General features: G+C 39.1%; 7 protein-coding genes across 16 annotated transcripts; 1 reads left to right on the forward strand and 6 right to left on the reverse strand.

Moving 5' to 3' along the window:
• Positions 1–24: 24 nt before the first annotated feature.
• Positions 25–5,697, reverse strand: LOC135162275 (uncharacterized). Of its 7 annotated transcripts, none has more exons than XM_064120527.1 (7): positions 3,845–4,611; positions 3,218–3,520; positions 1,852–2,236; positions 1,377–1,436; positions 1,131–1,252; positions 731–927; positions 25–573 (listed from the first exon to the last, which is right to left on the reverse strand). In XM_064120527.1, the coding sequence occupies exons 2-7, from the start codon at positions 3,443–3,445 to the stop codon at positions 489–491; spliced, it is 1,077 nt and encodes a 358-aa protein (XP_063976597.1). In that variant the 5' UTR covers positions 3,446–3,520; positions 3,845–4,611; the 3' UTR covers positions 25–488. The 7 variants fall into 7 exon arrangements, with proteins under 7 accessions (XP_063976597.1, XP_063976598.1, XP_063976596.1 ...); XM_064120528.1 differs by having other exon boundaries at positions 3,787–3,923; XM_064120526.1 differs by lacking the exon at positions 3,845–4,611 and adding an exon at positions 3,604–3,769.
• Positions 5,698–8,243: 2,546 nt separating this feature from the next.
• Positions 8,244–10,775, forward strand: LOC135162268 (protein eiger). 2 transcript variants are annotated; one of them, XM_064120510.1, is made up of 4 exons: positions 8,244–8,927; positions 9,062–9,499; positions 9,569–9,925; positions 10,369–10,775. In XM_064120510.1, exons 1-4 carry the CDS (start codon positions 8,544–8,546, stop codon positions 10,600–10,602), a joined length of 1,413 nt encoding a protein of 470 aa, XP_063976580.1. In that variant the 5' UTR covers positions 8,244–8,543; the 3' UTR covers positions 10,603–10,775. The 2 variants fall into 2 exon arrangements, with proteins under 2 accessions (XP_063976580.1, XP_063976579.1); XM_064120509.1 differs by having other exon boundaries at positions 8,249–8,927; positions 9,566–9,925.
• LOC135162266 (armadillo repeat-containing protein 3) lies at positions 10,757–14,572 on the reverse strand. Its single transcript, XM_064120507.1, has 11 exons — positions 14,394–14,572; positions 14,073–14,335; positions 13,598–13,928; positions 13,315–13,485; positions 13,065–13,253; positions 12,801–12,963; positions 12,463–12,734; positions 12,163–12,395; positions 11,872–12,039; positions 11,440–11,724; positions 10,757–11,296 (listed from the first exon to the last, which is right to left on the reverse strand). Exons 1-11 carry the CDS (start codon positions 14,448–14,450, stop codon positions 10,840–10,842), a joined length of 2,589 nt encoding a protein of 862 aa, XP_063976577.1. The 5' UTR covers positions 14,451–14,572; the 3' UTR covers positions 10,757–10,839.
• Positions 14,573–14,708: 136 nt separating this feature from the next.
• On the reverse strand, positions 14,709–17,755 carry LOC135162280 (ras-related protein Rab-10). The gene is made up of 6 exons (XM_064120541.1): positions 17,529–17,755; positions 17,287–17,435; positions 16,609–16,669; positions 16,235–16,373; positions 16,066–16,155; positions 14,709–15,923 (listed from the first exon to the last, which is right to left on the reverse strand). The coding sequence occupies exons 2-6, from the start codon at positions 17,411–17,413 to the stop codon at positions 15,738–15,740; spliced, it is 603 nt and encodes a 200-aa protein (XP_063976611.1). The 5' UTR covers positions 17,414–17,435; positions 17,529–17,755; the 3' UTR covers positions 14,709–15,737.
• Positions 17,756–17,950: 195 nt separating this feature from the next.
• Positions 17,951–20,568, reverse strand: LOC135162272 (uncharacterized). 3 transcript variants are annotated; one of them, XM_064120516.1, is made up of 7 exons: positions 20,431–20,568; positions 20,200–20,344; positions 19,838–20,039; positions 19,335–19,765; positions 18,987–19,254; positions 18,160–18,727; positions 17,951–18,090 (listed from the first exon to the last, which is right to left on the reverse strand). In XM_064120516.1, exons 3-6 carry the CDS (start codon positions 20,010–20,012, stop codon positions 18,348–18,350), a joined length of 1,254 nt encoding a protein of 417 aa, XP_063976586.1. In that variant the 5' UTR covers positions 20,013–20,039; positions 20,200–20,344; positions 20,431–20,568; the 3' UTR covers positions 17,951–18,090; positions 18,160–18,347. The 3 variants fall into 3 exon arrangements, with proteins under 3 accessions (XP_063976586.1, XP_063976584.1, XP_063976585.1); XM_064120514.1 differs by having other exon boundaries at positions 19,838–20,344; XM_064120515.1 differs by lacking the exon at positions 17,951–18,090 and having other exon boundaries at positions 18,105–18,727; positions 19,838–20,344.
• Positions 20,383–22,669, reverse strand: LOC135162270 (uncharacterized). Its single transcript, XM_064120511.1, has 6 exons — positions 22,510–22,669; positions 22,305–22,414; positions 21,943–22,076; positions 21,410–21,834; positions 21,045–21,312; positions 20,383–20,978 (listed from the first exon to the last, which is right to left on the reverse strand). The coding sequence occupies exons 1-6, from the start codon at positions 22,558–22,560 to the stop codon at positions 20,593–20,595; spliced, it is 1,374 nt and encodes a 457-aa protein (XP_063976581.1). The 5' UTR covers positions 22,561–22,669; the 3' UTR covers positions 20,383–20,592.
• A 285-nt stretch (positions 22,670–22,954) lies between these two features.
• Positions 22,955–23,747, reverse strand: LOC135162279 (MKRN2 opposite strand protein). Its single transcript, XM_064120540.1, has one exon. The coding sequence runs from the start codon at positions 23,642–23,644 to the stop codon at positions 23,036–23,038; it is 609 nt and encodes a 202-aa protein (XP_063976610.1). The 5' UTR covers positions 23,645–23,747; the 3' UTR covers positions 22,955–23,035.
• Positions 23,748–23,767: the final 20 nt, after the last annotated feature.

Below are 23,767 nucleotides of genomic sequence, written 5' to 3' on the forward strand. Positions count from 1 at the left end.
TATTTGTCAAAAGTTTTGCTTTTTTTAAAAGAAAAGTATGACGTAGAGATTGTTTGATCCTTTTGGGCTCGCGACAGTCTTAATACTTGAGTTGTCATAAGATGTAGAAAGTTTACAATGAAACAATGACTTAAACTTCCTATTTATAACGAGGTAATCACAATAGAGCTCATGCGTAATGGCCGACAACGACTGAACTTAAGGTAAGGTGACCCGTACTTGGTGATTTTCCAAACAGTGAAGTAGACGCCTGTCGTCACTAGGCTCAATAGAAATGTCCCTTTTCTATTTCATCATTCATCTGTGCGTTATTTTCAATCCCACTGACTTGGTCTCCATACCTCGTTCATTTTTTATCCACTAAAATATGAAATCGTTGCCAATCGGTCAGGTAACCCTCGGCTCATACTTCCCTAGTTATAGAAGGCAAATTCTTTAGAATAAGAAAAATAACGAAATGCTTATGATGATGAAAGGACTAGTTGGTATCATGTGGTCAATCTTCTCTTCTGCTGATCGTTGGACAGAAGCATCACCTGGACATAGCTGTGGCCCTCCCTGAGGTTGATTAGCCTGAAAACAAAACATTCTATTCAAACAAATTTTTTTGCAATTGATTAAGTAAACGGATTCTCGACGATCATTAAATAAAATTATTCTATCTCACTACGTATATTTAGTTTTGCCTTTTCCTATTGAATTTGTGATAATTATATTGTTTATAAATTACCGATTACGTTCTTGCTGCTGTATGTGCAGCCTGTCACCTCGCCTCAGCGGTAAAATAACACTAGTGTGGCAGGAAGCTTCAGTGGCAGACACAGCTGACACAGTTGCACATTTTATAACTTTCCTCGTCGTGGACGAACCCTCGGAGCTCAGTAATATCCAGTAAGAGTAATGAGTTTTTTCCCCGTAGTAGTAAATCTGTCGACCCATTATATTTTTATTAATTCCAGGTTTTAAAAAATCAATAGAACAGTCAAGATTCAAAGGAAGTAAAATAAAAAATCTAGATTTTTAGTTTATTTGAAATTCAGTTCAAAGAACTAGCTTTTCCCATAATTTTTTCACTTCCATCGACAAAATTGAAGGGACAAAGAGAGTAAATATATGGAGTTCTTACTCACTTGAGCTGAGATCATGTACAGTCCATTGGCGGTGACTTCAATGGATCGTTTGTCCTCTACCAGATGGAATTTATTGAAACCATATCGAGTCTCGTTGCGTTTCACCCAAGGACCAATGTACACTGAGTAAGAATTTTAAATAAATTTCTCGAGCTCGAGAGATAAAAATGAAGCTACTCAATATCCAGATAAATCCATAACTAACGAGAACGTCGTCTCCCAGCTTAATTTATTTTCAAGTACAACTACCTGTATCCGTGACGTGTTGCTCAGGCACAGCACCGACAAACGTAGCCACCAAGGGACCTCCAATTGAAAAGACAAAACAAATTAAGAAATAGAACTACTGTTCGACACTTCGGTGATTAGTCAAGCAAGCAAATTTCTCAAGCGGTTAGTCACACAAAATTTATACTATCAGGAACGAGGAAATTTCGCTGAAAAACTTCACCAGAAGTCAGATAGAATTTTCTAGTTTTTGCATGTTTCTTCGCACCCGATCTATTGGAATTTCGCATGAAATACTTTATTTGCTGAATGTGAATACTAAATTAAAGACAAAAATGACCTCTTGTTCCATTTCTGAAAATTAAAAGAAAATGAGTGATAAATAAATGATTTCTTTCAGCAAAAAAAAATTGATGCCATATTCCAATTAATCTGTCTCAATTTAATCATGGATTCAATCATAATATTAACAACAATAATCGTCCAAGTGTACCCAATCGCCTGCGACTGCGTTTAGGCCTCCGTTTGATCTTTCTTCGTTGTTTACCTCTGACCTCCTCCCTCTTAGCGCGACCCTCACGTGCATCACTCCAAACTCCCTGATTATCACTGACTGTAGCAACCTGGGTAACATTATCATTGTCAAACATGACAAGCGATCTTGTAAATCTTCCCAGATGCCGTTCGTTTGTACCGTCCGCGGAGTGATCCTCGTCACTCCTTTTTAATTCGTCGTTATTATAATTAGACTCGACGATGGGTTTGGCAGGCGCCTCTGCAAGGATCGCCTGGAGCTTACGGTGGTTCATGCGATTTATCCTGTTTAGTCTCTCACATCGCAGCATTAGAATCACCAGGTTCGAATTCATTGAATTCATCTGAAATTCAATTGTTGATTATCGTTAGGGCTAATGGAGAGTCGATCATAGCGCTAATTTCGTCAGTGAATGTAAATAGAAGAAAGTAGCTTTCTAAGACCCCCCGTAATATCTGAAGGTTTTACTAATTTATTAAATTAGTAAATGGCTCCTCTTTCTTTTTCTAGCTTTACCAAGGGCCTCATTGGAAATTAGAGATAAAAATCGATCAGAAAAATCAATTTAGATAATGTTTGGTGGGTAATAGAGACAAAGATTAACTTATCAATTGTCTTTTGTTTCGGATAAATATCACTGAACACCATCTACAAGTCCGAACATATATATGTTGAGATAGTGTTTACATATTTCAATTGCTAAATTAGTCATTTTACAAATCGTGGAATAATTCTCGCCATAGTTATCTATTCATCTCGTGGAAATTCAGTCTGTTACTCATCACTGGAACTGTAATGACTCATCCAGGTGATTTCAAAGCACAATGTGATGGCAGTAGCATTATCTACTTTTATTTGTAAACTTATTTTTTTATTTGACTTTTTTTCGCCACATACCTACTTGCAATATCACGTCATACCATAGAGGGTTTATCTGTGAACGTGCTTAGCTCAGAAGTGGCAGAAGATAAAGTATTTAGAGTAGTATGTCATAACAGTGATCTAATGCCAATTACATGATAACATTTTCGCTAGCTGGCATTCTCAATCGCCGAAAATTTAAAATTTTGAATTATTTCTTCATATTTTAATTTAAAATATCGTAAACTGCAACCACCTATTTTATAGTGCCCTTAGAACGAAGAGTTGGGGCAAAATGGGTACTTGAATTTTGTTCTGCAAATGAACCACTCCGAAATAAATTAATGAGTTGCTCCCCGTTCCATGGAAATTCTTTGGAAATTAATCAAAATTTTACTGAATTAAATGTAAATATCAAATGGCCATTTTACCCCGCTCATCTCACCCCTAAGAGCTCCCTCACCTGTGCCTCCAGATCCCGCATCTCCCTCCTGAGTTGTGAAAACAGTAAAAAAAATGCAACAGTCATTAAAACAATAACTAAACTCTGGGTTCTTTGGAAAATCTTTGATCTCTTGCTGTTCGATAAGGAGACGCTCATGTTTACATTGTACTCAAACACTTTTCCCGCTTTAGTATCCACAGTATCGGCGATTGTAATCGACGTCTCTCTCCTTAATTTTTTCTCCATGCTCTCAACAAAAAATTCTTATCACTTATCGACGAAAGTTTATCGCTTCCGGGCGGGATTATCCACTCTGGAAATCTGAAAAAATACACCATTTTGTCCAAATTTTCTCGTATCACTTGTACCTCACACTGAGTCGATACACTAGAAGAAAGACATACAGATCTTCAAGAAATTCTCGATTGAACCAAAAAATCGCAAGTGAAGAATTATCAAAAAACAATTGTTGGATTTGAATTTGAAAATAATTGACTGCAATGAAATGTCTGCTACAGGGGGCCCTCGCGATTCCTCTTGGATCATCTCAGCAGTAGATGCTCCCCTTCCCATAATTTTCAACTTGCTTTTTTTTATCCAAATGAGACTTGGCTGGAGAAATGTATTTGTTGTCTCTCATTGTACCGAAGGAGATCGGAAATGAGAGGAAGGGCGCTGGCTGGTCTGCTCAGCTCGGGAATAACGCGACAACTGAATGAAAACGAAAAAAGTCAGGGCATTTAGTTAGCTAGTTCACGTGTTCACAGACTCAAGAGCAAAAAAAATCAAACTGCAATATCGTTAAGCTGCATTCCGGAGGGAAGCGAAAACATTCGGAGTAGAGGTGGAGTACGAATAAGTGTATCACTGTATCTGATTGCATTTGACCGGAATTGTAGCAGAGATAACTTGAAATGTGAATTGAGGGGGGAAGGGATTTGTTGTACTTGGAGTTTTTCTAAGAATGCAGAGCCATTCATAGGATCTCGTGTCCGAGGTGTAAATTGTGGGATATGAATGGGAAGTTGGCATGAAGGTTGATGAGTATGAAGATCTGCTCATGAAATTCCAGGAGAAATGCAATAGAATTTCTTCAAGGATACACTGGGATTTTTTATATAAAAGTCTAGACAGAATAGGATGAAAGGTCTTTTAGTTTCATCAGTAGCAAAGTTTTTTTTTTAATTTTTGCTTTTGGAAGTCTGAAATAGATGCGATTCTGTGGCTTCAAAAAAAGCAAAAAAAGAATATAGAAGCCCTCAAGAAGAAATGCATAACAAAAGGGTCCAAGTCCATAAAAAATCCCTCGGATACTCAGACTTTCATTTAACAAATTTCGTCCACTTTCTCTCACTCTCAGTCGTAAAATAAGTATTTGGAAAAATCTACTGTTATCCGCCCTTGACAGCCCCCTCATAGGGCCCCTCAAAGAATCCCGAATCTTCCAGTTATTCTCCCAAAAACAAGCAAAGAAAACTCACCACGTCGAGCCATCCTCCACACTTGACTCTCCAAAAAGAGAAATGAATTAATATTCCTCTCAGTTGTTTCCTCTCGCTCCTCCCAACAAATCGATGAATTATCGAGTCACGAAGAAAGGACTAGGTCCCAACGGTTTTCTCACTTATTTCAGGTTGTCGTCGGGACGCTCACAAGGCGGTCCATCTCTTTTGTTTACCCGTCGTGGCCGGTTTCTCGCTGATCCCCGGGGACTGTCCTATACGCTTTAGTTTACCTCGTGAAGAGAGCGTTCGCACAACTCCGGTCGGCCCCACCGACCGAACGGTTACCCCGCCAATATGCCCTGTCCTCCAGTCCACTCCACACACCCGCAACTTTGGATGTGAGAAATGCCTTTGTTGTGTTTGGGGGCTTCACTCTGCCAACGCGTCTCGCTTATAAATCCCTAGATCATCGCTCGATCATTCCTTCCCCCATTCGCCAATCGATATATTTCATTTTGATTTTAAACCGCGAATGCAGACAGTTCACGAGAAATCCCAGACAATTTCCCTGAGCATTCCATTGGGTTTTTATTGGACTTGCTCATAAATCCCTAGATCTCTACTCGATATTCCCTCCATTTTTGGTTCCCTGCGATGATTTTTTAAAGGAATTTCCAGGAAATTTTTATTATATTTCAATTATAAGGATAATTTTTATAATTCCAGGTGAAATCAAAGGAACATGATTAATCACTGGATGAGTTCATTCAGGTGCAACAGAGTCATCCTCTAGAACAACGCGACTGCCACGATTGGAACTTAATCTGACAAGAGATGACTCAACCAGAGAAATACGATTTTTCAAAAATAAATGCTTGTCTCAGGTAAACGAACGTTGGACAATTTTTTTTCCCAGTAAACGATACAAAGAGGATCCAAAGGTGGCAGTAGTTTGCCCTGACCCGATTGGCGCAGACAATAGAGTCCCTTAGAAATCTCCTGATAGGACTCATCGAAATCTTGAACATCTTTCGGTTTTTTCGCCCTCTGGCCCTGGAGTTTACTATGATTTTTTTTTCCAAGTTTTTCGATGAACACGTTCTTGAATAAAAAAATAGCGTCATCCAACTGCTATATTTCATAACTTTATGCAATAAAAAAATGGTCAGACTCCGAAAAATAGAGAAGAAGGAGAGGGAACGAAGAGTTCCGTTGTTTGGGTGGTGCTTCTGCATTGCGATTATTTCGCCATGTGCAAGCTGCACATGCATCTGTTTGTCAGTGGCTTTTTATTCGAGTTCTCTTTAATTTTAGATTCTTTGAGAAAGGAATAAGACGAAACATGCCTCGCATTTTCTAGTATTTATAGATCCTTCCAATCTTCGGTTCTGCTGGAGATGGAACAGAAAAAATAAAAGGGTTGATATATAACGAAGAGATCGATTGAGGTATTCTACGGGCGAACAAAAAAATTGAGAACTCGATCGAACATTCTATTGATCTTCGATTTTTCTGTAGAAATTCATTTAGAAAATGGAGGAAAAAAACTGGAAAACTTGAGCCTTTAAATTTCTGCAAAAAATATCTCAATCGGATTGACTGGCGATATCATGATTTTTTATTGAATTTTTTTGTGTGTGAAACCATTAAGCTAGACACCATTATCTCCTCGGAAGACCAACAAGTGGGTCATTCCAGATTTCGGGACAAACCTGTAATATACCTACGAAACTCGTTTCTCAAGGACAGAATATTTAATTGTTTATTTTTGGAGATAGAACTCCACTAAAAATCGACAATTATATGTGTACACACGCGAAAAAATTACACTAATTATTTTAGAAAAAAGTCTGCTGATGTAGACTGGTCTATATCATTTTAAAAATCCATTTAACAGTGTGTTGAGATTTGGAGATGTTAACTGATTTATCTAATGATCTCCCTTCACTGCGAAATTTAATTATTTTTAACAAATACAATTGGAAATAATAAATTCAGGAAATTTTAATAAATTTGCGGGCCCGTTCCCGTTGGGACGGCATATCCCACTAGGATCGAGTCAGCTTCTGCAATTATCTCAAATTATTGGCAATGGGATAAGTAGAAGACAGCCTTGCAGCTGTCCTCAGAGCATGATGACTCAACTCGCGAAATATTTCTTTTGTTCAATTATTCTCGAAATGTACTTTCGTATTTATGGTTTCTACGCCGTCAAATTGATAAGTTCCAACATCACTTGTGATAAGGTCATGCAGTATTTATTTATTTTTATTGCGTCATTGTGATGCCATTATCATCAGTTAACTCAACTCCAGTAAAAGATCAATATAAATTGATAATTTCCTAGGATTTCTCAAGAAATTCCGTCGCGCGAAATTTCTCAATAAAATGAACAATTCTCTTTGGGTCTTCAAAATTCTCATTGTCAGGGAGATTTAATGAATGGTGATTGTACCAATTCCACGCTATGAAACTTCTACGAATAAAAATTGACACGCCTTCGTCAACGAAACCATATGCCATATTCGCCGTATGTCATCCCCACTCGCCTCAATCATCGATAAAATATTTTGATAATGCAACTCAATCCGCTGTGATTTGTTATTTCTCCTAAACTCCTACCGTGGGAACTGATAATATGACACGATTGGCATTTGACATCATTCACGAGTTACTCGAGTACACATGGCATGACTAATTATAACTAAATGTATTTAATAAGCGCATGTGGGCGAGGGGCAACTGGCCTTATTCCGGGAAATCATAATTTCGCTTCAAAGTCAAGTATTCCACCAACTACATCGTTAGTATTGCTCTTTATGTGTTCACAATTGCAATCTCCAAATCGCAGGTACTTCACTGTTCTCCAATCGCGAATATTTTTTTAAGTATAGGAATTTTTTGTTGTTCGCAAAGCAAAGTATCTCGGGACTATCAAAGCAGAATCTTATTTATCAGTTTCTTTTTCCTCTCGATGCACTGTTTCTTGACTTCTGACATCCCAATTAGTTGATGCGACACAGCTGATAACATCTGGAAAATCCATTACGATAATGTAGAGATATTCTGAGTAAATATTTGAAAAATGAAAACAGTTTGGTCTAGGCCGCAGCCGAGGGGCATTCCTAAAACCTCGGCCATGAAAAAAATTCCCTGGTTTTTTTTACAATGGTCGACGATTGACAGCAATTCTTTAGTGCGAAGTTTACCGCGAATTTTTTAAGTCTGTGAAAAATATTTCAGCAGAGAAACTGTATTAATTCTATCCGACAATAGTTTCTCTAAAAAATCGCTCACAAAATTATGGAAAGTCTCAGGAAAATCACCGAAGAGAATATTATTTTTAATAGAACCTCAGGAAAAATTTCGCAGCGAAAATTATTGTAAGATATTTTTCCTCAGGGAATGCAAATGGAAATCCACGATTCTAAAATCCAAAAAATCTTCCCCAAAATTTAAAAAATTGGTCAAGAAAATGGCTCGTCCCCTCTGTCGATCCTGAAGTACTGATCGTTTGATGAAAAAAACATTCTGCTCCCTCCTATCCACTGAATCATGATACGTACGTGCATTTTCGTGTTCCGTGGAGAGAGATGGTAGAAGACAGTACAAGAGCGAAGACTAAATACTGAAATTATCTCGGGATCAGTCGACACTCGTCCGTGTTGCCGGTTGAACGCATCTTCCAGCTAATCGCACATGAGAGATCACGTGAATGTTTTCCGATTTTTATTCTAAAAAATCGACACTCAGTTGAATTCCAAAATGTGATTTTTTGCCAGCTGCGAAGAAAATTCAAAACTTGTGAAAAAAAAATTTTTAGCGATTTTTCCAATGATTATTAAGAAACAGTTCAGGTGATTGATCGATCGAAGTGTGCGAAAATTTTTAATCCCTGGATGATGGAGAAAATTAGTTCCGTTATTCCCGTTGACCGTAAGGCGCGGGTCAAGGGTCAGAGAAATGAAAAAATATCGGCGAGTGACGATTCGACTCGCGCATTTTTAAATTTTTCGCGTGAAAATTTGAGCGTATTACAATCGGACATTGAACGGGGTTTCCCGAGGAAGACACCGGGATGTTTAAAAATAAATCGGCAGACGATGCTGAGTTTGTTGGCAATTTGTCTCGCAATTGTGTGTCTAACTGTTGAGGCAGTTAAGATTAAGAAGATTGTGAATAACACAAGGAATATTGACGGGATTAAAGTGGAATTGGAAACACTGAAAAAGAAGATCCTGGAGCTTAATCTCTTGGAGGAGTTCAAGGCCTTCGAACAACAGGTGAGACCCAAAACTAACATATTTATTTTTCCAAATTTATTAACTGCAGTTTTTGATTCATAATCTCATGCAAAAGAAAACATTTTGACTAACATCCTTAATTAATTCCGCATTATTTATTCCATAATCAACAGTTGTACGCCGACGAAGATGATTTCAACGACACTGATATCGACGAGTACGACTACAATTATGATAATAACTACGATGCAAATCAGAATAATTACCCCACCGATGACGAAACACCGTCATCAATAAGAAGCGATCAAACTACACTAACATCACGATCGCAACCAATCGCGGAAAAAGATGGGAAAATTCCTCCGAGTCCCCACGAAATCTACGAAACTGGAAACGAGAATTCTGCGAACTCCAAGCACACCAAGACCAAACGATTTATCTCTAAAGAATCACAGACACTGAATATCAATGGAGAACATCCAGGTGTTCAGTCAGAACTATTACGAAGTCGTGAAAATGATACCAATGGGAATTTGATGGGGTTGAATTCTAGGGACACGATTTTTTCGAAGAAATATTATGGGAGCAGACGTCGTAGGCCGCATCGAAAGGTAAATCAATTCGCTAAATCTTAATTTCAAAACTAAAATTAGTTCGATTGATTGATTTTTCATCAGAAGGCGTCTGACATGAAGAAGGCAATGAAGATTCGGGGGATGTCCCGCAGGCACATTCGCCCATCTCGTCAGATTTTCGCTGCCCATTACGGTGCGGACAGCACAATGTTCCACAGGGACGACGAGCACACCGGGAACGGCCGCGCCAGGCACAATGAGGGAGTCTTCAAGGCTTGGCGGGGAAGCAACTGGATGGACGATCTCGGGATGAATCGATATTTCTCATTAGCCAGAGACGGTAAATTGACTGTTCACGAGGCTGGCCTCTATCTCGTTTATGCGCAGATCCATTATCTCGATGAGCATGATGAGAATGGCTTCCATTTGCTGGTTAATGGACAACCGATTCTGCAATGCATGGTTTGTATTCATCCGTCAAAAAAAAAATCGTGAATGAGTTGAGGGTTGAGGGTATCCCACAAGGGATAATTTCGAAAAATGTTCAAAAATACGAAGTGTGTACCCGGCGTAGCCGCCATTTTGCTAAAATGCCCCAGCTAAAATGCCACCCGGGGCCGTAAATATGGCGGCGTCTCCACCTCGAACGTGTACACATTTTGCAAAATTTTGTAGTCCCTTGAAATCCCCCCCAACTCTCTCTCATTGATTCCTAAAAATTTATCTATCGAATTTTTCTGTTCCATTTTAATTGACAAAAAATGGGAAAGTTTCTCGGGGTTCAACGGCACCAGCCGATGGTCTTCGTAACAAAGCTGACCTCAATAACTTCCTTCGAATTGTGGAACAATGCGTCTGGTTATTTTTATGCTGAGGAAAAGATGATGAATGACTTTTTTTCGTAGGTATACAGCCCCGGGAACGGCCACAAAAGCAGATCTTGCTTCTCAGCTCAAGTGACGTATCTGTTATCGGGGGATCGTGTCGTCTTGAAAGAAGTTGGTCCGGCGCGGTACACGTTGTTTCAGGCTGATAAAAGTTTCTTCGGTCTCGCCAAACTCGGTGATAATAGACAATCTCAACAGAACCAAATGAGACATAACAACTCGGCACAACTACAAACTACACCATTTCAGTAGCTGTATGACTATTTATACCTGTTTATTTATAATGTTTATATCAATTTTTATATAAATACTGACTTCAGCTTGTGAGAAACTTTGTTGTATTATATTGCACGTAATTATGTAATTATTCAGCGAATAAATCACTTTCTTTTCTACTTTGAATGGAAGAGGTAAGTTTATTGAGACTTTGATTAATTTTTCTTTCAAATAAAATCCTTGAGTTCATTCTCGATTGCAATGTTTATGAGTTCATGAATATTCATAAAATTTTCGCGCTCGAATGCTGTCGACATGAATGAGGTCCCCCGGGTGATCCATCAGGTCCACGATATAATTCGGGCGCAACAGTCTCGTCGGCAGGCAGTTCCTGGATGGCTCTTCATGACACTGGGGGAGGGCAACCTCCACCCAGGACTTTCCGTACTCTCCACGAACCAGCGCAGCAGGCAGACAAATCCTGTCGGCGATGGCTTTGAAAAGTAGAGCTCTTTCCAAGTACGAACCGAATCGCAATTCCCCGAGGGGAATTATACTCGTTTCAAGGGTCTCTCGTAGCTCTTGAAGATGATTCTTCAATTTGTCTGTCATGCACTCATCGGATGAGTCATGTACATCGGATAATTTGTGGGCGACGAACTTCCCGAGTAGTTTAGCCCTCGATTCAATCTTCCCGATGTCTATTACGCTGGGGGAATCGGAGAAAGCCCTGCGCAGATGAAAATTAATTATCAGGACAATTCATTTGAATGAACTTGAGCCCTTTACTCGGTAGATCTCTATGTATGCGTAGTTTTCTATGTATTGAGGTGCCACACTGAGTAAAAAAAAGAGGGAGAACAATAGTATTACGTGTTAACTGATTCATTGGTCTGCAAAATCTGCAAAAACATGTCGAGGCTTTGACAGAGGCGCGGATCAGCTTTCAAGTGTCCGAATTTCTCCTCACAAATTATGGAAACTGTCTCGGAAAAGCACATTCCGCTACTGCGATCATCTTCGAACGTATCGGTCCAATAAATAGAGCTCTCTGAGGTGCCGCCGGGCGGAGTCAGAGTGTCATTACAGAAGTTAATGGTGTAAAGACATTGTATCGGACTACATCTCGATGCCAATAATTCATTCAGCGAGGGAAACCTGAAGAAAAATCGGATCTGATCGAAAGTCTAATGAAAATTGCGGAAGGTCCAGTCAACTTTACGGAACGCTCTCCGTGAATTCCAGAGCTTTCACGTAATTATATTTTTTTAAGTATCAACTGCGGCGGTTGGATGGAATTCTCACGTATGACGATGTCGCTTCTCGACGTAGAATCCGTTCTTCGTGATGTCGTGCAATGACAGATGACCTGTGATAGCGAATTTCAGTGGGAGATGTCCTGATAGCATCGTCTGCAGACATGTCTCCCAGGAGGGGATTACACCTCGCATAACTTGATGATTCTTTAATAAACTAAAGTCGGGAATTTCTGGTATTGAGTTGAATAAGTGGAATATTTTCCTAACATAAAAACAATTTATCCTGTTGACATATTTGCAGATTGTTTACAGGGAATTTTTCCCCGTGTATACTTACGCGTGGAGATATCCAATCCTGACGCACTCATCGACTATAAATTCCTCGGAGCACAACTGCTGGATCAACTGGATAGCACAGGAATGAACAGGAAGGGGATATTCGGTGCAGATCAGGGAGCAGAGCTTCCCCAGGAAATTTGTTTTCAGGCACAACCGCCTCGCTTCCTCTTCGACGAAGAGGTGGGACAGTATCGAGAGGCTCCCTATTGCCAGTTCATCAACAATTCGATCCTTCTGAGAGTAATGAAAAAAATCTCATTATCTCGATGTAGGAGTGAGGCCAATGATGGAGACTTACGTCGAAAAAATTCGACAGCATTTCTACGATCGCCGAATGCACGAAAAACCTTCGCAGTTTCGGTCTGCAGATGAGGGCATTTACGACATTTAGAGACCCCAGTCTCACGTGCATCGGGACCTTGTGATCCTGCGCGACTTTGATTAATGACCAGTGATCGTTAGAGTCGACGAGGGACTCGCCGTTCCGGTTATTCCGTGATACAAGTTCTTTTAACGCAAATAGCACGTTGTCTTTCATCTGCCAACCGATATCTTCCGTTTTCAGAATTTCTGCGGGATTTTTGCACGAGGTTTTGGTATTAAAATTTATCGTAGGCCTTTTGCGGTTATTATTACCGATTAATCGATGGGTCATATCCCTTTCAATTAATTCATTCATGGCAGGCCTCAAGTGACAGATCTTCTCGATGATTGAGCAAATGGGATTCACTATTTCGGGATTTAATTCTGTGTTGAGATTCATTGAGATGATTTCAATTATTCCCAAGTCGTAGAGGATCTATAAATGATAACTATGGTGTATCGATAATAACAAATGGATTTATCTCATTGAAATATTTTTTCTGCAATTATATTTTAATGAGTATAAACATTTATTACTTTCCTAAAGTCAGGTACAGCCGACAAATTGGCTATTAACTGCAGAACAATGACATCAGTCATGCTCAAAAAATCGGAAATTTCCTCATGACTGATGAGTGCATGGACATACTCCGCAGTTTTGTAATTCCCAGTTGCGACAGCCAGTAATTCAAAAGCAGGTAGATGAAGCTCCTCCCCAACGCTAGTCTGTGGGAATACTCGATTTCCGTGAAAACTCAGTCACAATTATTCATTCTCCGCGACTTACGCGAATCATTTCGAGAAGTTTTTCCAATCCCTCGGAATCACGAAACTGCTGATGGATTTTCTCATTCTCCCTCCGGATTAAGAAATTTTTCATCAAGGAAAGAGCTATCTCGGGGATCGCTCCGCTTTCTTCATCAAATTCCACGTCATAAAATAATTCAAAACAGAATTCCTGCGCTCAGTAAAAAAAATTCAAGAAATTTACTAGTGAAACACTCAGTCGAACTCCAATAAATTCCCTTTGTCAAGGAAATTCACCAGATTTTTCTCAAATGACTTCGAACCTTCAACGAGCAAATTCTTTCGGCCGCGAATGGACTCGCCATGAGTTTCTGGAGTATCTCCAGATGATTTCTGGTTACATGAAGGTCCGCTGATTGGAGACCAACCAGAAGACTCTTCAAATGTGGACTTTTCAGAATTTGGCAGGCCCCGAAAATATCGTCAGCAAAATTGCACACAATTTTTGAGACGTTTTCCTGCACAGCAGCATCCGATTCGTCATGAAGAATATTCATTAACCGATGTAGATGATTTTTCTCCTTCTCATCACTCAGAATGATGGTCCGAGTGGATTCCAGTACTGTCATTTCAGCGAGCAGTCTCGTAGCAGACCTTGCAAGAACGATAATTATCACTGATATCAGTTTTACATCTGGTTCTGCTTAGGAACTGTCCTTTTTTAAACATAAAAAAATCAAGAGCGTATTTTCCAATCAATTCTATAGAAAATTGATTTTATAAAATTTTGCTCAAAACCTTCGTATCCTGAAATCTTCATGTCTAATGAGCAACAGGACATCCCCCAAAACCTGGTATTCAACGAGAACTGGGATATTCCCCAACGATTTTCGAACGAATTTCGCTAGCGCGGTCAGGGTGGATACGACAACATCGCCTTCATCACATTTCAGAAGTGATATAACTGTGTGTAAATTTTTCACACCGATAACGAGTGTTTCAAAATCAGCCTGTCCCATTAGCCTGCGGTCTTTCGACTCTCTTCCGGCGGAGCGACATTCCTGGAAAAACCACAGGCTAAATACGAAGATATCATTTTTTTTAATGCCCGTGCATTACTTCCGACTGCTCCGATTTGCCCATTTGGTGATGAATCAGCGCCTCTTGGTGAATCATCGACGAGTGAACGGGGTTATCACATGTTATTATCGAAATCAACCGAGCGAAATGTCTTTCCTTAATGACAATAAATTACGGGAAACAAAAGGGTGCATTCGCCTCCGCATTCAGACGATTTATTAGAAATGATTGAATTCAATGAGAAATAAAGGAACGAAATTTTTTTAAAATAAATAAATAATTAATAAAAGTTGAAACATAAATAACTGATCTTGCTCATGATAGTTTCAAAGACAACCACATAATCACGGAAAATTGTGTAAGATTATATTTATTGTGATGTGATTTTACATTTCAGCGGTATAAGATTCACGTCATTCTATTTCACTGTTGAATTTTTCAACCAGTCGATTACGCTGTTTCACTGTGGAAAATAATATATAAAAATGCCGATCACTCGTTACGTTAAGTATGTAAATTTTATTTAGTTTGAATATTCAATGCTTTCCCTGTTGTTCTTCAGAACTCTTTGTGCATTTTACGAATAGACGGATTTATAATGGGTCTTGCATCGTTGAACGAATAAGCTTTCGAGCGACACAATTACACTTCTCAAATGCTCGACTAGATCGTACAATTTTTGGGAGTTTTTTTATCGTTCATGAATGCAATATGTTAACTGGTAATTGAGGAGAACAAAGTGACGAGCTATCTCCATAGTGAGAGGGTTTAGGATGAATTGTGACGTAACGTCTTTTCGTCGAAAATTTAAGGAACTACAAAAAATATCTGGTGACTTTTTCTCCTGAAATCCTCCGTTCTTGAGGTAATCAGCAAAATACGATGAAAAATGTTAAAATTGACGACTCAGAGTTTGTCTTCTCTTTGTAATTACGATTCATCGATTCTCTGCTGAATATACAGAGACGAACCTCTCTGCCTCCTAAAAATGATCTTTCCTCGCACTGCTTATCACTCATTATTACAATAATCGACACACAATCACAATCGTTTGATTGTTTCTCATTAATTCATGAATTTTACCATGAACTCATATCGCCCCAACGACAAGTAATCAATTACTCAATCGGGCAGTGTTTCTTCATAATAGTGAGTTACTTTTTTTTATGTTTCATTTGGTTAATTATATTTATGCAAAATAAAGTTTAAACTAGCCACATAAGATGACATATGCATTAAGCTTTCATCACAAAAATTCTAGTAAAACTGGCACGAGTTTATATAGACGTTTCTTCTTATTTTCAATCAAAAATAAATAAAGGATATAAAAGAAAATAATGAAAACACGAGAGGATAGAGAGACTGTGGGTGAGGGAGAGACAGTTAACAACAGCGATTCGAACTTCTTTCCACTCTACGATCGACTGTCACACGGTCTGGCGCATCCTGGGGCTCTTTGCCATGGGTTTTGTCGAGAATAGCCTCAGCTAATTCGCTGAATGCACGATCAATATTGATATTTGCCTTTGCTGAGGTCTCCATGAATCTGATGCCGTGCTCTCTTGCTATCTGAAAGTTCCAAGGACACAGACAAATGACAAAATACCCCATATTATTACTTAGAGGCATAATGAGGACAGTGAAACTATTATCCATGAACAATGGAAATATTAGAATTCCAAGTAATAACTTAATCAAAATAGGAACTCACAGCCTCTCCCCTCTCAGTACTGACAACACGCCTATCCTCCATATCACTTTTGTTCCCCAGAATCATCTTCTCGACGTCCTCATTCGCGTGCTAAAATCAATTTTCCACCAGTTAAAAATGTGGATGGATAAAATGAAAAGGAAAACATTCAATTGTTGAGCCAATGTACCTCATCTATGTTTCTCAACCATTTAACGATATTCTCAAAGGTCTTTTCATTCGTAATATCGTAAACTAGCATAATCCCCATCGCCCCTCTGTAGTACGAAGTTGTGATTGTGTGGAAACGCTCCTGTCCTGCTGTGTCCCTGTGCCAGAAAATAAGAATACCATCAATACTATCAACAGGAAGCACTCCATCAAGCGAATTGTCATTTTAATGTGATCAAGGAATTTAATTTTTTAATATTACTCAAGTAGTAGTCACTGATTTTTAGTCACTAGTCATCTAAATGATAAAGAAATACCAAAGCAAACAATTCATCTATTGACTTGACTAATGATAAGAGTTAATGATTTCTTTCAATTAACAATATGACTCACCATATCTGTAGTTTGATTTTTTTACCCCTGAGCTCAACTGTTTTGATCTTAAAATCAATTCCTGGAATGAAAGAAGAAAAGAAGTATTGAGTGATCATCAGTATTCAATACCAGCATTGATACAATGACACACGAGGTGCATACACATACACTTGCATTCCCAAAAAAAGAATTCGAATGATCATCACTAAGCCGACAGGCCAAAATTCCTGATGAGTCTAACCTATCACTCCCTCAGATCTACGTGTACTTCGTCCTCAAACATATTCCTCACATTTCAACCAAAATTCAGCAATAAAAATTCCAAAATCAGCAGTCAAATTTTTCCCACGAAGGCAGAAGATACTAAATCAAATATTGATCATAATTCACTAGTAATGTCAATACAATGACACATGAAACATACGATATTCACATGACTCCATTATTAAACACTTCCACTCCCAAAAAGGCATTCGTCTGGTCATCGCCAGACCAACAGACCAAAACTCCTGGTGATTCTAACCTATCACTTCCCCAGTAGTGAGTCACTATTTCACCCCCAAAAATGGTCCCCACATCTCAGTCACAATTCTCCAAGATCCCAGGACATCTCCAGCATATCAAAAGCATAAAAATCAAACTTGGACTTTTCAAGGAGGACGTCACGTGAAGGCACAATAATGAATGAACACTCACCTATTGTAGAGATAAAAGTAGTCGAAAAAGCATCATCAGAAAATCTGAATAATATACAAGTTTTTCCAACGCCCGAATCACCGATTAGAAGTAGTTTGAATAACAGATCGTATGTTTTTTTCGCCATTTCACTGACTGGTCTCGTGTACCTTGAAGCACAAAGGAGCAATCAGTTATCAAACATTTATCAAAATTATCACTTGATCTGGGTAAAGGAAGGGCAATTGTCGAGCGGTACTCACCAAAAAATATAAAATTTCAAGGTCAAGGGAGGGCGCGTCTTGGTAACGTTTATAACAACGTAGAAGAACGTAGGCGATTAATGGGAAAGACCCGTCGGACGGACAAGTTGAACTTTGCCAGTTAGTTGTGGTAAGGGAGTAAAAAACACAAAAACGCAGTCAGTCGGGCGCCTGAGATGTTGAGTTTTCACACCAATACCACCCTGGAGCTCTAGGAATACATGCCTTGATATATAGCTGTGGCCTTTGTGGCTCGGCACGGGGATTATTTCCCCCCGGTTCCCTCTTGCGCGACGACGGTTTGACCGTTTTCCAGTGGCGCTGGTCTCGCGCCATTCGGAAATCATTTGAATCGAACCGCCCCAGACTTCTTCAAGTGCGACAAAGTGAGCTGATAGAGCTGATTTTTCCGCCTGAAGTCGCTCTGTCCTCCTGGCCAATCAAATACTAATGAAACTGCAAAAAAATGCCGTACTTCTCTCTTCAAATTAGTTAGGAATCATTCCTTCTTCAAAAACAGTTCCAAATTCCAATTCTCAATCATCCATTACTATATCGGTCGCTAATGAGGAAAAATAAAAGTCAGAGTGATTTTCTAATCAATAATCGAGCTAAATCGATCTTTTATTACCTCGTTGTTGGGTAATTCACATTTCAGGTAATGACAATGACATCAGTACTTGTCATTAATTTTTTTTCCACTTTTTTCAGACGAAAAATCAGATCATTTTTTCAGACGAATACAAAAAAGTTATTTTCAAAAAAATCTCTTTATCTCCGATCGAATTTCCAATTATAAAAGCCAAATAATTGCCCGTGCTACTTCGCGCTTCCCTCCAGAATCAACAGAGGTGAGAAATTCATGGGCAATTGCCAGGTGTAAGCCTCAGGCCCGAGATCCAGAAATAACTGTACATTATTCTGCCGAGATTGAATCGCTTCATTTGCGTCAGCGAGAAAATTCTTGGTGACCGAGGTTCGCCGTGCAGATAGAAATTGCAGACTTGGGGCGCATCGAATTAATCGTTTCAATCCGTCGTTACCGATTCCAGGGCACTGGGGGCAACTCAGAGTCTTCAACGTCCGCATATTTGCTATTGCGTAATCGGACACTCGAGAGAGGCTCATCATGTGTAACTCCTCGAGAGCTGGCAGCTTTGATATGTCTATGAAGCAGCGATCTGTCAATCCACGCAGACCTATACAATATTTTTTTTAACGATTTTAGGGCCATAAATGCGTAAAGAATATTTACCCTCATTACAATTTCACATAACATAGAATCAGGATCACATGTACGCGATAAACCAATATCTACGGATTAGTAATAAAATTTGTTCCTTGGTGATACTAGTCGAAAAAGTTTGCCGTACGTAAAGTGGCCATTTTACAGACAGGAATTTTTGAACACTCGATTTGTTTCTCTCAGGGCGTCATTTCGATTAGGATTCAACTCACCATCCACATTGAGAACTTTCAATTTTCGGCAGTAATGGACAATATTGGTAATATGATCGTCACGAATCTCGCTGATCGCCCCGTTCAGCCACAACTTCTCCAAGTTCTTGAATTTCTTAATTTTTTTAATGTGGCTTATGTGAATATTGCAGAATGAAAAATACAATTCCTCCAGTTTTTGCAACTGGTCGAATCCAACCAGACGATTCTCGTCAATTATGAATCGTTCGAGATTCAAGCAACGCAGATTTCGAAATCTTGACAGATTCTGTGTCAATGAATTGAAGTGTCAGTTGGAGTCATTAATTCAAGGCTTTGTGAAATATAAAAATAAAAATTGATTTTTACCAGAGAAAAATGAACGTTATGAGCCCCAACAGTCAGATGAATCGTCTCCACGATCTCATATCTCAAATTCGTGACGTAAGTATCAGTGAAAGTGGACTTTATAGACAGTATCGTTATGGATCGGAGATCCCTGCAGGTCTCATAAATTTTTGAGAAATAATCTGCATAATAGAGGCACATGATTGGCCGCCAGTTGACCTGCACGAAGTCTATCTCGAATTCCCTGATACTTCTGCAGTGCTTCTGGATCAAATGCAAACAGTTGGTTCTCTCGTCCTCGAGATCGATCCTCAGGGACTTCAGGAACCTCCCACATCGCCTAAAGATTATCTCGATCTCGGCGGTGGTGAAACGAGGACATGTCGACCTTATGAACAGTCTCTTCACCTCTGACCAGCCGCTTTCAGATATTTCCTTCCAGCGGTGACAAACTGCAATCATCCGACCGACGATTTAATTTTTTTGTTCAAGACTGAACTCGGGATTGAATTTTCCATACGCACCATCTTCCAGGATAAATTTCTCAGGAACAGAGAGATAAGAGAATATCTCCAGAATACACTCAGTTGGAAGTTGTTCTATGGACAAGTCAGATTTCCAATCTGGATAGTTCAACTCTCCCTCGTCATCCACATCCTCCAGGAGTACACCGTTCCAGTATTTGCCGTCCCATTCCATTAAAAATGGATATATCTCGAATAATTGCTGTGACAGAGCCGAGAAATATGTGCCACACCGAAAAACTTTCATAACTCAATTTGCATAATTTAATTATTATCCAAAAATGCCAAATTTGATGACATTAAAGTTAAAACCAATAATGAGTGATTGAATAAAGTAATTAACAAGTGAAATAATGATTTACCCAGCTCCGCACCGTGGCCCCACAAACAGTACTCTTCAAATTATATTTTCATCACTCAAGATTCATTTCGCTGATGAATTAAGGTTACTCCTCTAATTAAAGACCGTTCTCATATCTGCATGTATTGCGTTATCACGTCAAATACCTCCATCAGTCCGAATAATGGCACGAAAAAGGCAATCATTTCAAAACGTTAGTAGAGTGGTTTATTTGTACCCTTTCATCTCTTACCTAAGTACTTTTCATACAGAAATATATGTTTCCATTTGTCTCAACTAGTCGAACTTGTCCTATATCACTTTTTCAATGAATTAATTAATCAATTAATGAACCTAAAGTACGATAAAATAATAATATTTGGTGTATGAATGATTCGGTGGCAAATGGCATATCCTATTGATACCAATTGTCAGAGAGAATGAGCAGTGGCGACAGATTCTCTGGCTTCTTCCACTTCTTCTGGGCAGGATCAAGCTCCAGAATCAAGGCCACACCACTCATTCGCGTATTCATTGCGTCGTTCGCTTCCTCGAGGAAGTGCTGATTTATCGACGTCCAGCTTACCCATATCTTCTGAAGATTGGGGGCGCATTTTATTAAGTCTATTAACCCATCGTTACCGATCCCCTCGCAACCTCGGCAATCCAGCTGAATCAGATTCTGCATTGCTGATATCGTACAGTCGCTCACCCCAGTTATAAATGCCATGTTCAGTATCTCGAGGTGAGGGAGCTTCGCGATGTCTTTGAAGGAGTTGTCGGACAGTTCTCCATAACGATCTAAAATGATTAGTTGCTCAGAAAAGTTTTCTGTTCAGCAATCGATTGCATTGATTTTCTACTTACTGTACAAAATTAATGTCTTCAAGTTTTTACAGTTCTTGGCGATCCTCGACATGTGATGATCGCGAATGGCAAAGGCTGTCTCCTCGAGGGACAAGTACTCGAGTTTCTGAAGGTTGGAGATCTTCATTATTTGACTGTTGTCGACCCAGCAGTAACGCAGGTCCAAGGACGTTAGGTTCTCCAGTTGATCCAAGCCAATCAGATCCTCAGTGCCGAGGACGAATTTGCAGAATTTTAAACGTTTTAAGGACCGAAATTTGGAGACATTCTGTTGGGTTCAAGAGACCTTATTAATGGAAATTCCGGGTTGATAATTTATAATCCCACTTATAATCCCATCAATTAACAGGGATTTTTATTCTCACCATTGAAGCTCTCGTATTCCTCACGTCAGAATCCGCCACTGCCAGTTGAATTTCCGTAACGATTTTCGGATCCAATTTCTCGAAGCAGTCATAAGTAAAGTCAGAATGTACATTGTCAATTGTAATTGACGAGAGCTTTTTACAATTCCGAAATATCCTAGACAAGGCGCCGTTGTATTCCCTGATTGGCCTAGCAGGGAAGGTGATTTTGATCTCCTCCAGCAGTTCACAGTACCTGTGAACAACTGCCAAGTAACTCTGTTTCTCATTCTCAACTGGAATCTCCAAAATTCTTAGGTAACGACCCGATCTTTCGAAGACGTCTTCAACTTCCCTTCTTGTAAATTTACTGTACTCAGATTGCCAAGTTATTTGCTTCACGTCTGGCCAGCCAGCGCGACTGATCTTTCTCCATCGTCTGCAGACTACAAATTTATGAGTCATTATCTCAATTCTTATGTCCAGTTGGAGTTTGAGGTTCGTAATCTCACGTAGGAAAAAATTTGTGAAAAAAAATTGATTTTATGACATACCTTTTTCAATCGTCAATCTCTGAGGTATTGGTAGGCACGAGAAAATTTTTGCGAGGCAATCATCCGACAGTTTATCAATCGGTGAGTAATTCTTCCGCAATTGACTGATTTTGTGCTCAGCTGTTAATAGAGACCTAAAAAAATTGTTACCATCATTTCGAAAGGCATAACATAATGTTATAATATGGCAGACAGAATTATTTTCATCAAAATGTTAATAGAAATGTATTGTATCATTACGTGATCAGAAAAAAATTGGGAAAAATAACTGAGTCAGTTAGAAGAATTGTCGACCTCCACCACGGGTTCTAGCGGCTATAGAAAGCCCTCAATCATTTTTTCACATATGCAATAACACTCACTCTATAAGATGATTTTTGTTTTTGAAGGTCACACTTATCCTGTCGTTCATCATCGTCAGCTCAATGTCACCATGGTTCGACAGAATGAACTGGAGATTCTGCTCGTTGAACTATTCAACATAATTTTTTAATTGATGAGCCTCCTCTAACCTTTCAATGTCGTTTTAATTAGAATTGTCATGAGTACTCGTGACAATTGACTCACCTTCTGTGAAATATCCCGACAAAAACACTCGTCCAGGTTGAATTCTCCCATTCTGATAATTTAAAAAAAACTCCAACACGAATATTTACAACAATTCTTTCAACGACGAACAAACCTCAACGCCATATCTCACAAGGCAAAACAAACACTGAGGCGCCATTGGGCGGTTACTTCCAGAAGGTCAACAAATATAAAATTGATAAAATAAAGTGGTACAATCATATCCTGAATTTTGAAGTTTGCAATGTGATACGAATTCCAAATGAAAGTCCAGATAGAATTAAGCTTTTAGTTTTTATCTAAGGGTCACTAGAATTATGACCATAACCTCCAATTAAAGGGGACATCTGAAACTTAGTGCTAGGGTACATTATTCAATTTATTAAAATTAAATAAACAATTATTAATTATACGGGACCGAAGGCAATAACGAGGGAAATAATCATCCACAATAATATTCCATATTTATTGAGAAAAATAATTACAATAATTACACAAGCATAAATCAAAAGCAAATCTTCACTTGCTATCTAATATAGATATTCGCACTCCTCAACCTGTTATAAATTCCCAAATACCTCAATGCCTCTTTCATCTTCGGTAAAATCAAATCCTTACAGACATGTTCTTTACTCTCATAGAAAAAATCTTTGCACCCAAGTTTCTTCATGAATTCGAGAACAAAATCAAAACAATTGAACTCCACCGGGTCATACCGCGAGTCCGTCCATTGGGGATTTCTGGCTAGATCGATGAGGATTTTGTCCCAATACTCGGACCAAGACTCCGGAACTAGTCGGTCAAATGAAATGCAGTGACTCCACTTCGTGAAGTCATTGAAGACGAACCCCCGTTGATCGTATTCAAATATTCGCCGGTTCGAGTCTACGATACCTATGTGCAGATCATGAGTATGTCTGTAAGAGACGTCTAAGAAGATTCCTGACGACGGTTTTATAATTATCGACATGATTTTGTCCCTTCCATTTGAGAACGGGTTCGGCAATTGAAAGGGAGGCTGAGAAAAATCGGCTAGTACTTTTGCACAAGCTGGACAACTTCGGGGCACTTCCCGGCAGAATATCGAACGATCCCCGCAGTGTTTGAAGCAGATTATTTCGAAATTTTCACACATTGTTATTCCAGAATAAGCAGTGAATTTTGTGAATGGAGGATTGGGGTCTCGCTGACATACTTGGTGAATACTTCTAGGTTAGAATGGAGAACCGTTATTCTTCTTTCAATGGCGGAATTTCTA

Source organism: Diachasmimorpha longicaudata, chromosome 5 (genome assembly GCF_034640455.1).
Source record: "Diachasmimorpha longicaudata isolate KC_UGA_2023 chromosome 5, iyDiaLong2, whole genome shotgun sequence".
Lineage (NCBI taxonomy): Eukaryota > Metazoa > Arthropoda > Insecta > Hymenoptera > Braconidae > Diachasmimorpha > Diachasmimorpha longicaudata.

Excerpts from the sequence above, each read along its gene's own strand:
- LOC135162275 (XM_064120527.1), bottom strand. The coding sequence starts at position 3,445 with ATGGAGAAAAAATTAAGGAGAGAGACGTCGATTACAATCGCCGATACT. Across the intron at positions 2,237-3,217 it reads TGCGGGATCTGGAGGCACAG|ATGAATTCAATGAATTCGAA; the intron begins GTGAGGGAGCTC and ends ATTGAATTTCAG. Across the intron at positions 928-1,130 it reads TGTACATGATCTCAGCTCAA|ATTTACTACTACGGGGAAAA; the intron begins GTGAGTAAGAAC and ends ATGGGTCGACAG.
- LOC135162268 (XM_064120509.1), top strand. The coding sequence starts at position 8,544 with ATGATGGAGAAAATTAGTTCCGTTATTCCCGTTGACCGTAAGGCGCGG. Across the intron at positions 8,928-9,061 it reads TCAAGGCCTTCGAACAACAG|TTGTACGCCGACGAAGATGA; the intron begins GTGAGACCCAAA and ends CATAATCAACAG. Across the intron at positions 9,926-10,368 it reads AACCGATTCTGCAATGCATG|GTATACAGCCCCGGGAACGG; the intron begins GTTTGTATTCAT and ends TTTTTTTCGTAG.
- LOC135162266 (XM_064120507.1), bottom strand. The coding sequence starts at position 14,450 with ATGATTCACCAAGAGGCGCTGATTCATCACCAAATGGGCAAATCGGAG. Across the intron at positions 13,254-13,314 it reads AACTTCTCGAAATGATTCGC|ACTAGCGTTGGGGAGGAGCT; the intron begins GTAAGTCGCGGA and ends GTATTCCCACAG. Across the intron at positions 12,964-13,064 it reads CTGTACCTGACTTTAGGAAA|ATCCTCTACGACTTGGGAAT; the intron begins GTAATAAATGTT and ends TATCATTTATAG.
- LOC135162280 (XM_064120541.1), bottom strand. The coding sequence starts at position 17,413 with ATGGCGAAAAAAACATACGATCTGTTATTCAAACTACTTCTAATCGGT. Across the intron at positions 16,374-16,608 it reads AAAATCAAACTACAGATATG|GGACACAGCAGGACAGGAGC; the intron begins GTGAGTCATATT and ends TTTCTGGCACAG. Across the intron at positions 15,924-16,065 it reads GTACTGAGAGGGGAGAGGCT|ATAGCAAGAGAGCACGGCAT; the intron begins GTGAGTTCCTAT and ends TGGAACTTTCAG.
- LOC135162272 (XM_064120514.1), bottom strand. The coding sequence starts at position 20,084 with ATGAAAGTTTTTCGGTGTGGCACATATTTCTCGGCTCTGTCACAGCAA. Across the intron at positions 19,766-19,837 it reads GAAATTTATCCTGGAAGATG|TTTGTCACCGCTGGAAGGAA; the intron begins GTGCGTATGGAA and ends GGATGATTGCAG. Across the intron at positions 18,728-18,986 it reads GAAAGTTCTCAATGTGGATG|GTCTGCGTGGATTGACAGAT; the intron begins GTGAGTTGAATC and ends AATATTGTATAG.
- LOC135162270 (XM_064120511.1), bottom strand. The coding sequence starts at position 22,560 with ATGGGAGAATTCAACCTGGACGAGTGTTTTTGTCGGGATATTTCACAG. Across the intron at positions 22,415-22,509 it reads GTCGGGATATTTCACAGAAG|TTCAACGAGCAGAATCTCCA; the intron begins GTGAGTCAATTG and ends TATGTTGAATAG. Across the intron at positions 22,077-22,304 it reads AACAAAAATCATCTTATAGA|GTCTCTATTAACAGCTGAGC; the intron begins GTGAGTGTTATT and ends CAATTTTTTTAG.
- LOC135162279 (XM_064120540.1), bottom strand. The coding sequence starts at position 23,644 with ATGTGTGAAAATTTCGAAATAATCTGCTTCAAACACTGCGGGGATCGT.